Source organism: Glycine max, chromosome 2 (assembly GCF_000004515.6).
Source record: "Glycine max cultivar Williams 82 chromosome 2, Glycine_max_v4.0, whole genome shotgun sequence".
Taxonomy (NCBI): Eukaryota; Viridiplantae; Streptophyta; class Magnoliopsida; order Fabales; family Fabaceae; genus Glycine; species Glycine max.
Window position 1 is genome coordinate 49,015,334 of NC_016089.4, and position 15,402 is coordinate 49,030,735.

Below are 15,402 nucleotides of genomic sequence, written 5' to 3' on the forward strand. Positions count from 1 at the left end.
TGTGACATATCTTCAACTTCTCACTCCTAATCTGAAATAAGTAAATGTAAGTGTTTTTTTATCAGTGTCCTAAACAAAAGCGCCGTTACATCTCCCTAAAATTCATGTTTAATAAGTGACAAGTAAGTCTACAATAAGAGTCACCACCCGGAAGAGAGCTCGACAACCCGTGTATTCTGCTTTTAAAAAAGGATAAACTAATTTACACAAGATCGAACATTATGCTTACGTGACCTGTAGGAAATTCCCTCCAGTTTTTGTTATTTTATGTATGTTCTCATTTGTTACTTTACGAGGCAGTCGCATTTGTTTCCTTCTTCCATCGGAAGTTTGCGTTGCACTACACAAAAGTAACCCATTAATAGTCTTGGTGAACACATTATCTTCAATTCATCATGTACCCATTTGACTAAATTATATTATTTTTATTTGTATACTTAGTATTATTTTAAAAAAATATAAATAAATTTATCGTTTTTAAACTATTTAGTATATATTAAATATAATTACATTAAAATTTTGTAAAGAGATTAATTGTATTTTTAACTGACCATATGTCATCTTTAAAAATATTAAGTTCATTAAGAAAATTTATAATTTATTTTTTCTCAAAGTAATAATAGTGATACAATACATATATATAAAATGTATAAATTTAAAATAAATATAATAATATAAATTTATAATTATTTACATTAAAATTTATTAAACTTTTGTTTTTCACGAGTTTATTTAAATATAAGCAGATAGTTTCAATACATTAAATATTTTAAAAATGAAATTGTTATCATTTTATAATTTATTATAAATAATTAATTGTAAATGGAGTTTGAAAGTATTGTGTGAAGTCATTTTTTTCATGAAAAATAAAATATATAAAATATTATATTTTATTAAAATAATTTATCAAATATTTCCTTATAAACTATATATTTCATATTTATCAACATTTAAATAAAGATAAAAATATAAAATAACTAGCTAAGTCTAAAATCCTCAAATATATGAGTCTAATTTTATAGTACATAATCATAATAATATTTTTGAAAAAAAAATCATAATAATAGTATGAGTAATTACGTAATAATGTGATTAGACCTAAAAATAATAAATTAAGCTTTACAAGGGCAATAAAAAATACTAAGCTATCAGAGAGGAGAAATGTTAAAAAATGATGATTAGTTGTTAAGTGATGTAAAAGTAATGTGTTGGTTCCCAATTTACATATTCCATCTCTCGGGTGAATGATGTATTTATGTAAGATCTTTCTTCTATAACACACAAAAAGTGTCATTAGCTAATTGTAACTTGTATGTCAATGTAGACTAAATTACGAGTGTAAAACGAGGAAGAAAAAGAGTTAAGTCAAGAAAAGAAATAGTAAGCAAATGAAAAAGTTATTCAATATATATATATAAAAATAAAAGAAAAAAAAAGTGCATTAAATGAATTTTTCTTTATGTTTTAAATTAATGGAACAAATAGAAGAAAAAAAAGAATCTTTTACTATATATTTTAACTTGTTTATTTAAATAAATTGTGATATATTCTGTTCATACAAAACATTAAATTGATATTTCTAAAAAAAGTAACTAAATCATATACGAATAATAAAAAATCCTTAATAAATTAAAAAAGCAACTGAACAATGCAATAAATTTCTATAAACAACAAAAATCATTTAGTTAATTTCTAATAAAATGATTTTCTTAAAAACGACTTTATCGGTTACAAATTGAATTTGGAAGTAAATTTAATAAATTAAATTTAATGCAAATTTTATTATATCTTATTTATATTAAATAATTAATAGTTAATTATGAAGTAAAAAATAATAATGAACTGTTTTTCTTTTGTTAAATATGCTTATGAATCTTATTTTAAAGATATTTTAAACTCTACTTGACTGTAGAATTCTCGAATTGTGATGTTGTAATAAAAAAAGCTTTATACACATTGTTATGCACGGTAAAATTGTTGGCTTTTTAATAATTATTTTAAAATTCGTATTTGGATGAATTTTTATTGGTTGATAATGCATGAAAATTGTATTTTATTATTATTATTCATTTAAGAATGGGCCAAAGGCCCAAAGCTACCAGCTAAAACCCGGGCCCTGTGCATACAGGTAGGGCACATTCCGAGGGGTAATCTATCATCATCCAAAATTCGTTAATTCATAATTTCATATGTCATAGCGGCACACAAATAATCATCATCGTTTTAAATATTTTAGAGAGAGAGAGAGAGAGTGATTGTGCGATCCACGAAGCTGCGTTTTGATAATCAATCAGGTTGCAGAAGCGATGGATCTGGAGGTGGTAGGGCGGCACGCGATGCTGTTCGACGACGACGGCATGGCGGCGTTCGTGAACTCAGCGGAAGCTCTGGTCGAATGGAACTCTCTCTCCATCGACCGCTACGATGTCCGCCACCTTCTCTCCGCTCCCCTCCCTCCGCGCCTCAAGCGCCGCCCTCCTCCGCCTGAACCCGACCTCGATCAACAACGTTATCTCGATCTCCCTTCATCTTCTCCTGACGACGAACAACCACAAGGTAACCTCATAAACATAATTCCTCTCTACTCTTTTACTTTCTAGCTCCTTCCATTTGTGACGGTCGACTTTCCCCAAATATTTTTCTGTTAATTGGAATTTTGTTGGTTGTTGTGTTTTACGTTTTCACTTTTCACAACGAGAAGAAATGAGAGGTTTGGTTAGTGATTTTGTTTTAACGAGATTTTATGTTCTTCCCTGGAGAGAAGTTGGCAAGTTAGTGTTCAAGGTTCATCCTAATTCCATAGAGGCTACAATGAATGAGAAAAAGTCAATCAAATGGAAGTTGTTCTGATTAGTTAGGTTCGTGGAAGTCCTAAGCAAACTTTGATTGAGCTCAACGGTTTAAGATAAAGCTTTTGTTGCTTCTTTGTGGGCTTTAGCTAGAGTGTTTCGTTGCATGGTGAAACTTTTGCAATGAACATGTTCTGGTTTAACAAATAAGCTTGCCTTCGTAATCTTTATTGTAACAATGGAGGACTTTTATGTTTTGTGTTGTGACATATTGTGATGTGTTTATATATAGCAAAGGCTATTAATAATCAGTCATGGGTAATTCTCTAAGATTTCTCTATCAAGTTTGTTCAATTTTGTTCTCATCATTTGGACACATTGATATATTTGGTTAGACATGACATTTAGTTGGGGAAACTATGTGATGGTGGATTGTTGGCTAATGGCTATCAAAACAAATTATTTTTCCGTGGATGTTGGAACAACATTTTTTTTTATCCAACTTCCACTCGAGTCTATGTCGAGTGTTTTTTTTTTTTTCGGCAACAACAAACTCCACATTTGCAGGTTGGAATTTAATTTGCTACAGTTCCTGTGTCAGAATACAAGTAAGAATGTTTTCACCTGGCTTCAATTTATGGTTGGCTTCTTCTGTGTTGCAGCTACTGTTTTAGCTGGATAATTTTGTTATTGAGAATTTTATTATATCTGATTCTGATTATGAATGTCACCTTTTTGTGTTTAGATGATGGTTCAAATCCATTGAGTTCAACCGGCTTTCATGCTGTTGCCTTTTCATATGGAAATTCCAGTGTTTCCACGGAGACAAAGGACAATGATACCGAGCCTAGTTTTCATCCTAATTTCCCAGTACCTGAAAGCCTACTCAGTAACCTGGTGAGTAACCTCTGTCTTAATATATAATTTAATTGTGTGGTTTTCCTTTGTTACTAATTTAATTGACCTTTCATTGTTTAACCAATGTGATTAGGTGATAATTGTCTAGGGTACATATGTTATTCTAAGGCTTATGATGTCTAAGTTTCAGATGCTCGGAGCATAAACGGAGTTCTTGTGACTCAAGGTAGCCATTCACAGGCACCTTGTTTCCTTTTGATGTCATGAGAAGGGGCCGTGCAGGTGGGATTAGGATGATAGAAATTCGTTGATTATTTACCTCTTGAGAGAAAATGGGATGATACATGTCTTCATAAAGTTGTTTCTTGATCTTTATCATTAACAAAGTATATGTGAGGTTGTCTTATGTTTGTTTAGTAAGATACAAGTGTCTAAATATTCTGCTTGGCTAGACCCTTTCTAAGTTTATACTTGCACTAATTTTGAAATTCACATTTATTGATGTAGAAACATTTTTTGTTTGTTTTTCTTTTCCAGCCTCCAAATGAGAGAGTACATCAGATTATTTCAAGGACTGCAACATTTGTCAGCAAACATGGAAGCCAATCAGAAATCATCCTGAGGGTGAAACAAGGAGACAATCCAACTTTTGGATTCCTAATGCCTGATCATCATCTTCATGCGTATTTTAGGTTTCTTGTTGATCACCAAGAACTTCTGAAAGTTGACAAAGATGATGGAAGCTCAACTGAGGACATGAATAGGACTCTGGGGCTTGATCAAACAGGTGGTGCATTGTCTTTGCTTGGATCCGTCTATGGATCTGGAGAGGATGAGGATGCTACAACTGAGAATACTTGTGATGTTGAGAAAAAAGAATGTGAGGGAGCTGTTGACGCTGTTAGTACTTATACTTCTCCTGGAATAGATCAGGCAGAATCTTATTCAGATGTGGCCAAGAAGGATGGAAGCATTTCTAAAAATCTGATACCCTCTTTGAAAGAAAAAGTTCCTGTCATAAAGCGGAATCATTCTATCAGTACTGTTAAGACTGCAACCACAGCTGGAGCAAAAGGTGATGGCTTGGATTCAGTATCTAATGCACAGAACAAGTTGCAGACTTCTGTGCGGAGTACTGCTAAGATTGAACTCCCAGTTGTTGAACCTCCATCTGATTTAAAGAGAACTATAGAGAAGATAGTTGAGTTCATCTTAAAAAATGGAAAACAATTTGAGGCTGTTCTTGCAGAACAGGATCGACCTCATGGAAGGTTCCCGTTTCTTCTGCCATCTAATCAATACCATACTTACTATCTGAAAGTTCTTCAAACTGCTGAAGAGGTGTGTTTCTCAGAATCATTAAAATTGACTTATTTTTAATTTTCAATTTATGTGATTCAAACTGTTCCTCGAGAAGTGAGAAATTAGTTGCACTTGCACTTTTCTACCTTGTAGGATGTAATCCATGTCACTCTAAGATTGAATGCCTTCTACCCTACTCTTCCCTCCCCTCTAGAGCAAAAAACATAATTTAATTGACTGATATCATCTGTAAACTTATCTGCAGTACCCTAATGTTGGTTATTCTCATTAGTCCTTGGTCATGTTTGTATTTCTGTCTGTTATGCATATTTGTATGCATTTGACATGTATGCTTTGTATAGCTATAATGCCTTGCCATGTAGTTGTGATAAATTATGAATTTTTGAAGCAGTCATGGTTTTTCATTTCATCTTTGCCTTTCAAAGATTTCCCTTCTGCATGGAATTCAAATTTTGATAATTATTTTATTTGGGTTCTGGAGGGATTTTGTGCACCTTGTGTATTCCATGGATTATTTGGGACTGATGAAGGTATTGTTAATTTTGACTTTGAGATGCTACTTACTGATCTTCCTAATTGTTTACAGTTTAAGTTACTAGGCAAGGGCCACCAGAAGCACAATCCAGCAGGTCATACAGGTGACAATAATACTGCTGTAAATGATGATAGTGACAATCTTTCACATGGATCTATGGCTTCTGATCTACCACATGACATGGACCAAAAAGAAAAGTTCAAGATGATTATTGGCAAGTCAAAGAAGTTTGGTCAAGATCCAATTCCTAAAGACCAAGCTCAAAACACAATTAGCATGGATGCGGCAGCAACAGCAGCTATTCTTCAGGCTGCCACTAGGGGTATTAAAAACCCCAATTTGGAAGTTATTACCAAGGCATCAAGTGGTAGTGGTCAAGGCCTTGGAAGTGATGGTGGGTATTTGTCCAGCTCTGGGACTGGTAGTCTGTATTCATTTCGACCACAAGGTTTTGTTGGAAATCAAAACCTGAATGTAAAGGCTAGTGCTTCTGCCCCCGTTGCCAAGGCTATTGCAGAAAAAGTAGCTATTGCAGCAGCAGGTGAGGCAGATTCCTCTGAAGCACACATGACTAAAGAGCAAAAGCTTAAGGCAGAGAGATTGAAACGAGCAAAGATGTTTGCAGCCATGCTAAAAAGTGGTGTTGGAGCAAGTGAACTTCCACGAGCATTATCAGTTGAGCCACCAGGCTCTGGAGTTTCAGGTTCAGATGCTGAGACCGGGAATCTTGTGGGTAAAGAAAGGGAAGGAAGTTCTGTTCCATATGATGTTGATAATTCAGCTAAAAGTCAAAAGTCTGAGGAGAAACTTTCTACTGATATTAATTCAGATAAAAGTCGGAAATCTGAGGAGAAACTTATTGTTGATGATAATGAACGCCGGTCAAAAAGGAAGTACCGTTCAAGATCTGGTAGACATGAAGAGGATGAAGAAATGGAGGAGGAAGAAGAAAACAAAGAAGATAGAAGGGATCATAAACGATCCAGAAAAAAACATCGCTCTTCACACCAGAGTCAGGACAGGCATAAGCACAAGAGAAAACATTCCTCCTCCAAAGACAAGTATTCTTCCAGGGGGACCAAGCATGATTGCTCCTCCTCTGATGATGAACATCATCGCTCAAGGCATCATCGTCATAAATATGATGGCTCCTCTGATGATGAACAACATCATCGCTCAAGGCATCGTCGTCATAAATATGATGGCTCCTCTGATGAAAAGCACCACCCTTCCAAACGACGACACAGAGATGATAGCTTGTCAGACCATGAGCATAGACATTCTCACCATTCTAATAAAGATTATAGTTCATCTGATGATGAGCATAGGCATCGAAGCAGAAATGTAAGGCTTAAGAGCAGATCTCGTGCTGAAAGAGAAACAGAGCTGGAGGAGGGGGAGATAATTTTGAAATCGGAAAAGTCAGTAGTAAGTGGTGAAGTTGGACGTGCTAGTAGGGAGGCTTCTGAGGGATTATCTAATGCAAGGGTACCATCTCAATCACCTGAAATAACTGATGTTTCTGATGAGCTTAGAGCCAAAATTCGAATATTAAAATCATGTAGATCATAAAGATAATGAAATATATTATAATAATTTTTAGTAAATAAGTTTTTTTATATTCCAAGTTATGTTTTTTTAGTATTCCAAGTTATGTTGAATCACTAAAATAAAATAAAAAAAAATATAAGGAACTATGGAATCTTGGACATGTTTTGTATGTGAAAAAAAAATATTTTAAACAAAATATTCTTGGGAGTAAGGAAAGAAAAAAATCTATAATTCTGAAAATTTTGGGGCAGTTTAAAATTTAAGACAGAGACTCATTTTTTATATTTATGTTCTTAATTTACTAAAAGTGTTATGTTATAACAATAAATAATTCTTCTAAAAAACAATAAATAACTATTTGAAGAAAAGAAAAACTCAAATAAGTTTTAGGTTAAATTATAATTTTGCTTCCTAAAATTTTACTGTAATATTTGATCCTCTTGTTTTTCAAACTTTATGATATTGATTTTCCATTAATTTTTATTATTGACTTTTATAATTGATCATCTATTATATAAGGTGAAACGTTTAAAATGAATTTATTAAAATATAAATAATTATTATTGTTTAATTAAATTGAATAAAATTAATTAAAAATAAATAAAGGAAATCTAGCGACCCTTCTTCCCCGTCCCTACAACGGCTCCAGTGTGCCTCTTCTCCGACACCTCCACACCTCCATCTCAAGCTTCAACTCCCTCACCTCCCTTTGCACATGCTTCCCAAGAACCCTCATACCTATGACTTGTTCGAAATTTGCGCCACCACCAACTTCCTCGTCAAACACCACTCTTCCTTCATTTTTTTAATTAAATTTTACTTAATTTAATTAAATAATAATCATATTTATGTTTTAATAAACTTATTTTAAATTTGTCATGTCATCTAATCTAATAGACAATAACTATAATAGTCAAACACTGAAATTAACAGAATGACCAACATTACAAAGTTTGAAAATCAAGGGACCAAATGTTATAATCATAACCGGTCAGAGACTAATTTGGAATAAATCAGACTATCCGAGCCTGTGTTTTAAAACTTGCTTCGTGTAAAAAAAAAATCTCTCTGAAAAACCTTGAGATTTCTGTAATTGTATTATTAAATTATTATTTATATGAACTTGTGTAATTGTATTATCGAATTATTATTTGTGAACTTGTGTTATCAACATTGATACTTTAATTGTTATTTTAGACTTTGGAGTATGAATGGATTTTTTTTAATAAAATAATATTAGTTATATACTTATACTATATATATATATATATATTAAATTTTTTAATATATATCATATCATACATGACCAGTTATTATTCTACCGATTTGACTACTAACCTACTGACTCATTACCCCCATTATCTCAATCGAGAGACTGATGAGACGAACTTTCATAACATTGGTTATAATAAATTTTCTAAAAGACCAAAATAAAAAATTTATGTAAAAAGACGGATCAAAATTACAATTTAAATAAACTTTTAAACATAATTTGGATGAGTTATAAGTTAAAATAATCTTTAAATTCAAATTAAATCATATTAATTTTAAGTTTTAATAAATGATTGTATCGGTCTATTTTGTATTTAATTTTAAATCATATATGAAAATATTTATTCATATGTTTATAAAAAAATATAATTAAAAAAATTCATTGAATTGAATATTTTAATGGTGGGTTTGATGGAAAGAAGAAAAATAATATTAAAGACAAAATTTAATTTATATTCTTTTTTTTTTTTCATCTGTTCATCCAAACACTCTAAAAGAGATAAAATAATCATGTATTTAAGCGGCGGGCATTAAACTAGGTAAACGACATCGTTTAGTAACTCTATATAATCCTTCAGTTGCCAAGAACCCTAGGCTTACTCGCTCACATTAGGAGTTTCACAACGCAGCTGCGCACAGCACAGTCCTGACCCTCCCAGAAAACCCTAATCAGCGTATCGAATAGTTGGAATCTCCAATTCTTGTCTTTATCTCTTGACCAGAAAAAATGTGCGAAGCCGTAGAAATTGAAGAAAGGCCCAAATACAAAGATATCAGACGCTATTACTGCGAGTACTGCGGTATCTGCAGATCCAAAAAAACCCTTATCACCTCCCACATCAATTTGCACCACAAGGTACCCTTCTTTTTAATTTTACTTTCACTTCTGCAAAAGAAAACCGTTTTCAACCAGCGTTGTTTGAATTATTGCAATTAGATCAATATGTAGGGTTATGTATGATTCTGTTGTTGACTTTTGATGTGTTTTTAGGAAGAGTATGAAAAAGCAAGAGCTGAAAGAGATCCCGAAGCAGAGGCTTCGAAATCGAACAGTTGCGAGGAATGTGGTGCCACTTTCAAAAAACACGCCTATTTGTTGCAGCACATGCAAAGTCATTCACTTGAGGTATTTGAACTCTTGATTAATTATTATATAAGAAAAATAAGTTGGATACAGTCAAACTCTAAAAGCACATAAGAAAACTGTATTTAAAAGCTATGTCTTATAGACCGTTGTGTTCCTTGAGAAACATTTGATTTGCGGAAGACAGGCTTTGGGTTGTGACTTGATTGTGCTAGTTGTTTTATAGACTGAAGATACATATTTTGCAGGAAAGTAATCTATAAGTTTCTAAAATCATTGGAAAATTATGGGTTAATAGTGTGAAGCATTGGATCCCAGAGAAAGATCTCCAAAATGCGCGAGGCAGCATATATGGACTTGATGGATTAGTATCAGGTAGGGTGACCTCCTGTGAAGCTCCATCAAGGATGCCTCGGTCACGCTCTGTCCAAAATTGAGGTTGGCTGTTTGTTCATTTGTGTTTTGTTCTTGTCAGAGCATCATGATACTTTTATGTGTGTGTTTTTTGGGTTTTAGTTTCTTGCTTTAACAGTATTTTGTGGTGGTTCCAGAGGCCATTTGTGTGTGCTGTCGATGATTGTCAGGCAAGTTACAGAAGAAAGGACCACCTGACTCGGCACCTTCTACAGCATGAAGGGAAGATTTTTAAGTGCCCTGTTGAGAATTGCAACAGTGAGTTCTCTTTGCAAAGCAATATGAAAAGACATACTGAGGAGATTCATGATGACAGTTCTACCACTACCAGTAGTGACAAAAGTCACAAACAGCATATGTGTCCAGAGATTGGCTGTGGAAAGGTTTTTAGATATGCATCACAGCTACAAAAACATGAAGATTCTCATGGTAGGTTCTGTTCCTTTTGGTGTTTTTGTATGAATTAATGAAATTTTCACGGGATGTTTGCAAGGTGCTTGTTTATTTAGATTTGTGAAAGATGTTGGGTGCAATTTTGAATAAAGCCTTTATTCCGCAGTTAATTTGGAATCAGTAGATATGGTGTGCTTAGAGCCTGGTTGCTTGAAACATTTCACTAATGTCCAGTGCCTTCAAGCCCATGTGAAGTCCTCCCATCAGTATATGACCTGTGACATTTGCGGGACAAAGCAACTGAAGAAGAATATTAAGCGCCATCTTCGATCACATGAAGCTGAAGGCAGTTCATCAGAGACCTTTCAATGCGAGTTTAAGGGTTGCAGCTGCACATTCTCAAGAGTAAGACTTGACTTCTTATTCCTTACTCTGCTCATTAGTATACTGTAATTGAGTTCTCAATTTGGTTGCAAGTTGAACTTTCTTTTAATTTGTTCATGGTTGTGTCAACAGAAATCTAATCTAGACAAGCATAAGAAGGCTGTGCACTTTAATGTAAAGCCTTTTGCGTGTGGGTTTACTGATTGTGGCATGAGATTTGCTTACAAACATGTGCGAGATAATCATGAAAAAACTGCTAAACATGTTTTTACCCTTGTAAGTTCTTTTTCCCTTCCTATTCCCTTTGTGCCAAAGGCTATCATAAGTGATATTGTCATAGTCACACGGCTTTGCTTTGTCTTTGGTTCAGGGGGATTTTGAAGAAGCTGATGAAGAGTTCAGGTCAAGGCCGAGGGGAGGAAGGAAGAGAACATGTCCCACTGTTGAAATGTTAATTAGGAAGAGGGTTACCCCACCTAGTCAATTGGAACATTGGTTATTTATGCAGGATAGTGAGTAGAGTGCATTTAGCACTCTGTGCTCCTAATACTAGTAGGTAAAATGTAAATTTAACATGTTGACACGAGTATATAATATGTATACAGTTTGGATTATTGTTAACAGATATATAGGATTTAGGACAACAACGTGTAATAATGATTGATGCTTATGAGTTATGACAGATTCCATAGTGTAGCGAATCTATTAACCGTTGTACCAATTTGCAATTTAAACAACTGCATTTGTTTATAATCTGGTTTGGAAGGTGATATGCAAGCTCTCATCGGCATTTGCTTTTTGGCTATGTTTGAATTGGTAGAAGGATATGAAAAGGAATGGAACACAATGAAATAAAAGTTTTTTATTTATTGTATAGATTTTTTTTAATAATAGAATGAAACAGTTTTTATTAATACATTGTCCTTTGCAGTTTGTACTAAACTAAAAATACTTTTGAAGTTTAAAAGCGTAGTGTTATTTCAAGGAACCCTTAACATTAGGCACCAAAAGAAAAGGTCCGTTGCTATGAGATCCAGCAGCTATGTGACTTATAAATCACGAGCATAAGCATATATTTATGCCACTCTCTTCATTGGCAACCAAAATTTTCTTTTTTCCCTTGTTTAATAATAAATAACTCATTGACTTTTTTTAACATGGTTAACTTTATTATTGTTTTCAAAATCATAATTTTTTTTCTTCTTAAATCGCTATTAACGTTTTTGTATAAGCTGTTAATAATCTCTCAAAAAATAAAGTTGATAAAAAAAAAACAACTCTACCCAAAAAAGAAAATTATAAGTGGTTTGAAAAGTCAATGCGTGACATCTTTTGTTATACATAGAGGATCTTTCAAGTGTTAATCTCCTTCTCTAGTTTAAACATGTGAAAATAAAAATAAAAAAATTGTCGACTTTCAATGGTTGGATCCATTATTTTTTTACATTTAGTTTATAGGATTTTTTTACATTAATTATACATATACACTTTTGAGTGTTTATAAACCAATTCAATCTAATTATAACTGAAAAAGCAAATAAAAAAATAAAAAATTAAATAAACTGAAAATTGAAAATTTTAAAACTGAAAAACAAAAAAAAATAGGATAGACCAGATTTCGATTTTGATTTTGGATATTGATCCAATCCAAACTAAACTTACATATGTATAAATTTATGATATCACTTATTGTAAAATTATTACATAATTTTACTTATTTATGAAAAGTATATTTGATTAAGATATATAATAACATAATTAAATGATTTATTTTAAGTTTTAATTTTTTTTGAATTTTTTTTACTATCTTTAATATATTTTACCATTTATTTAATAATTTCTTCAAAGAAAGATAAAAATAAGATTACAACTCAAAACAAATTCAACCAATTGCATTGGGTTTGATTTAAAATTTAAATCAAACCAACTAGAGAAGATATTAAGAAAACTGAAATGGTTGAATTGAATTTTTTTTCTTTAAAATATTTAATCTTTAAATAGTAAATTACATATAGTGGGACATTGCATGCCCTAGTACGTAAATAGTAAATAGTCTAAGTCAGAGTCTCTTTCATTGTCATTCCTGTCGTTTCTCCTTTAGAAAACAGCCACGTTTCAGTTTTCAAATCTTTTCTTGATATATATATTAATGTCACACATAATATTTGGTCTTAGTCAAAACCCATTTTTTGTTGCCGACTCCCTTGCATCTCTCTATATATCTCTGACTTCTACTACGTAGCCTTCTCTCTCCATTCCTTCAATTCTCCCTTTAAAAAACATGTGGGCACAACTACGTGACTCCTCTTTGATACTCATCCAAGCACACTAACATAATTAAGACTTATTCAACAGGAAGAGTTATATATTATTATTATTATTATATAAACATGGAACCCACTTGGAATGATGCCATTGTGAATGTTAGTAATTCTTCTGATCCAATCATGTCGTTTAGAGGGACACCGCTTGTCATGGATGAGCTTGATTTCTTTGCTCAGAAGAGAAAAGTGAGTGCAAATGATGATGATCATCAAAGAGTGGAAGACCTTCATGTTGATGTATGTCTTATATTATATATGTAGTCAAACTCATATTTAATTTCCTTAAATTTATTTAATTATTCTAATTTTCACCTTAATTATATATGGGCACGTATGTAACTCTTACTATTCTGTTCTTGTTGTTAACTTATATATAGACTAGCTTAGATCTTCTTACGAAGAATGATACCGATGTCAATAATAGATCAACGGAGGAAGATGCGGCATTGGAAACTATGGATGATAAGAGCAACGAGGTACGCTAATTAGTTGTTGGGTCTTGGTCCATATGGTTTGATTTATAGATATAATTTTATCAAACAGGTTGCACGGTTTAAGATGGATATATAGTAATTAATATTACTTTATTCCTATGGATATAGTTTATAGCTTTGTTAACTGAATTGGACCAAATGAATGCTGAGAATCAACGCTTAAGAGAGTTGGTTGATCAGGTGAACAATAACTGCAACACCCTACGCATGCAACTTGTCAAGCTAACACAGAAGCATCATAGCCATGGGGTAATTTATTTATTTGTTTATATAACATTGAATATCAAAGAACTGATTTAATGATTAAGTAGTGGTATGAGTCTACTTGATAGATCCATATATCTTAATAAAATTTAGAGTTTCAAAAAATAGATCTGGCATTTGATCACATATATATTCAATGCTGAAAACATGTATGTGTACTTGCTTTTTTTATTTGGTTTTGTGTAGAATAACGGAGTGATAGGGGAAAAAGAAGATATGGTTCCAAGGTCATTTTTAGACATTGGTGTTGCTGAGAAGGATGAGCCTAATTCCCAGCAATCTTCTGAGGGAAAACTGAGAGAAAGCAAAAGCATGGTTGAGTTAGGACATGGCAAAGATATTGCTGTTTTGGAGGCATATAAGTTGGATTCTACTGCTGGAAGGGAAAGTACAAAAGCTAGAATGGAAGGGAGGCAGATAAGTACTGAACAAGAATTCTCTAACAAAGTTCCTAGATTGGATCCAGCTTCAGAAACCATGTCAATGATCAAGAAAGCTCGTGTGTCAGTTCGAGCAAAATCATATTCTTCAATGGTTGGTAAACTATATAATAAGATAAAATAAAATTAATTGGCAAATGCAACTCTATGATCTCCAACATACAGGAACATGCATCATGTGATTTACGTACCTATTAACAAATTCAGCCTAATTAGCTAGCTAATTGGTGATCTCTAATGAAAAGGGATGTAATTTACGTGGGTGAAGTTTGCACGCATTAATTTCTTGTTTCATGAAAACACATTTACGTGTTAATTTTATGTGGGATGAATTTATTATAACAGATTGCAGATGGATGCCAATGGAGAAAGTATGGGCAGAAGATGGCGAAAGGGAATCCTTGGCCAAGAGCCTATTATCGTTGCACAATGAGTACTGGTTGTCCAGTGCGGAAACAGGTATGCACTCTTAATTGCTAGGAAAAGTGTTCTTTCTTGTGCTGAGGCTAGCTAATTTAAGCAATATTGAAAGTGAATTTATGTTTGCTGATAGGTACAAAGGTGTGCTGAAGACAGAAGTGTGCTGATCACAACATATGAAGGGCAGCATAACCATCCACTCCCTCCCACAACATCTGTAGCTGCCTCAATGCCAAGCATATTAGAAAGTGCTTCACTTCCATGCTCTCGGAACATGGCAACTCTCTCTGCCTCAGCCCCATTTCCCACCATCACATTGGACCTCACTCAAAATGCAACCAATTCCTCACAGCTACAAAGGGAATTACCACTGGGCCAACTTGGCCTCCTATCCCCACTTTTGGCTCATAAGTTCATGTCAGTCCCTAAAATATTTGGACAGGGAATGGACACAAATTCATCGTTTGCTAACATATTAAATGCAGCCACTGCAGACCCCAATTTCACTGCAGCTCTTGTGGCAGCTATAACATCTGTCATGGGAACTTCACATTCAAACACCAATGCCACCAATAGTACAAGTGGAGATGAGTAGTGCAATATAATAATGCATAAGGCTTCTGTTATTGGTGTCATTTCCTTAATTTTGCAAATTTATTTTGTTTTGATCGTTTTCATATTCAAGATAGGTATAGAGATTTTTGTTCTTACGAATTTGTTTGGCACAAAGACGTTCACCATTATTTTCCACGCATGGGTTTGTATTTTTTTTTTAATTTTGATTTAATTAAAAAAAAGTGACAACAAAATTAGAACTCCCACTCATTTACCTTTTTCAATTAATTGTGATATGCCAG

General features: G+C 33.1%; 4 protein-coding genes across 7 annotated transcripts; all 4 read left to right on the forward strand.

Annotated features, from left to right (window-relative positions):
- Nucleotides 1–2,141: 2,141 nt before the first annotated feature.
- Nucleotides 2,142–7,112, forward strand: LOC100801276 (splicing factor, suppressor of white-apricot homolog). Of its 4 annotated transcripts, none has more exons than XM_014770616.3 (4): nt 2,142–3,397; nt 3,535–3,686; nt 4,185–4,988; nt 5,557–7,112. In XM_014770616.3, exons 1-4 carry the CDS (start codon nt 3,187–3,189, stop codon nt 7,075–7,077), a joined length of 2,688 nt encoding a protein of 895 aa, XP_014626102.1. In that variant the 5' UTR covers nt 2,142–3,186; the 3' UTR covers nt 7,078–7,112. The 4 variants fall into 4 exon arrangements, with proteins under 4 accessions (XP_014626102.1, XP_003519589.1, XP_025982533.1 ...); XM_003519541.5 differs by having other exon boundaries at nt 2,174–2,556; XM_026126748.2 differs by lacking the exon at nt 2,142–3,397 and adding an exon at nt 3,832–3,929.
- Nucleotides 7,113–8,923: 1,811 nt separating this feature from the next.
- On the forward strand, nt 8,924–11,356 carry LOC100801812 (transcription factor IIIA). Its single transcript, XM_003518481.5, has 6 exons — nt 8,924–9,184; nt 9,320–9,454; nt 9,964–10,255; nt 10,386–10,624; nt 10,736–10,879; nt 10,974–11,356. Exons 1-6 carry the CDS (start codon nt 9,056–9,058, stop codon nt 11,121–11,123), a joined length of 1,089 nt encoding a protein of 362 aa, XP_003518529.1. The 5' UTR covers nt 8,924–9,055; the 3' UTR covers nt 11,124–11,356.
- Nucleotides 11,357–12,993: 1,637 nt separating this feature from the next.
- On the forward strand, nt 12,994–13,768 carry LOC121174315 (WRKY transcription factor 42-like). Its single transcript, XM_041013459.1, has 4 exons — nt 12,994–13,164; nt 13,305–13,403; nt 13,530–13,670; nt 13,754–13,768. Exons 1-4 carry the CDS (start codon nt 12,994–12,996, stop codon nt 13,766–13,768), a joined length of 426 nt encoding a protein of 141 aa, XP_040869393.1.
- A 126-nt stretch (nt 13,769–13,894) lies between these two features.
- Nucleotides 13,895–15,344, forward strand: LOC102667867 (probable WRKY transcription factor 31). Its single transcript, XM_006576060.4, has 3 exons — nt 13,895–14,219; nt 14,471–14,584; nt 14,679–15,344. Exons 1-3 carry the CDS (start codon nt 13,902–13,904, stop codon nt 15,138–15,140), a joined length of 894 nt encoding a protein of 297 aa, XP_006576123.3. The 5' UTR covers nt 13,895–13,901; the 3' UTR covers nt 15,141–15,344.
- The last annotated feature ends 58 nt before the right edge of the window (nt 15,345–15,402 follow it).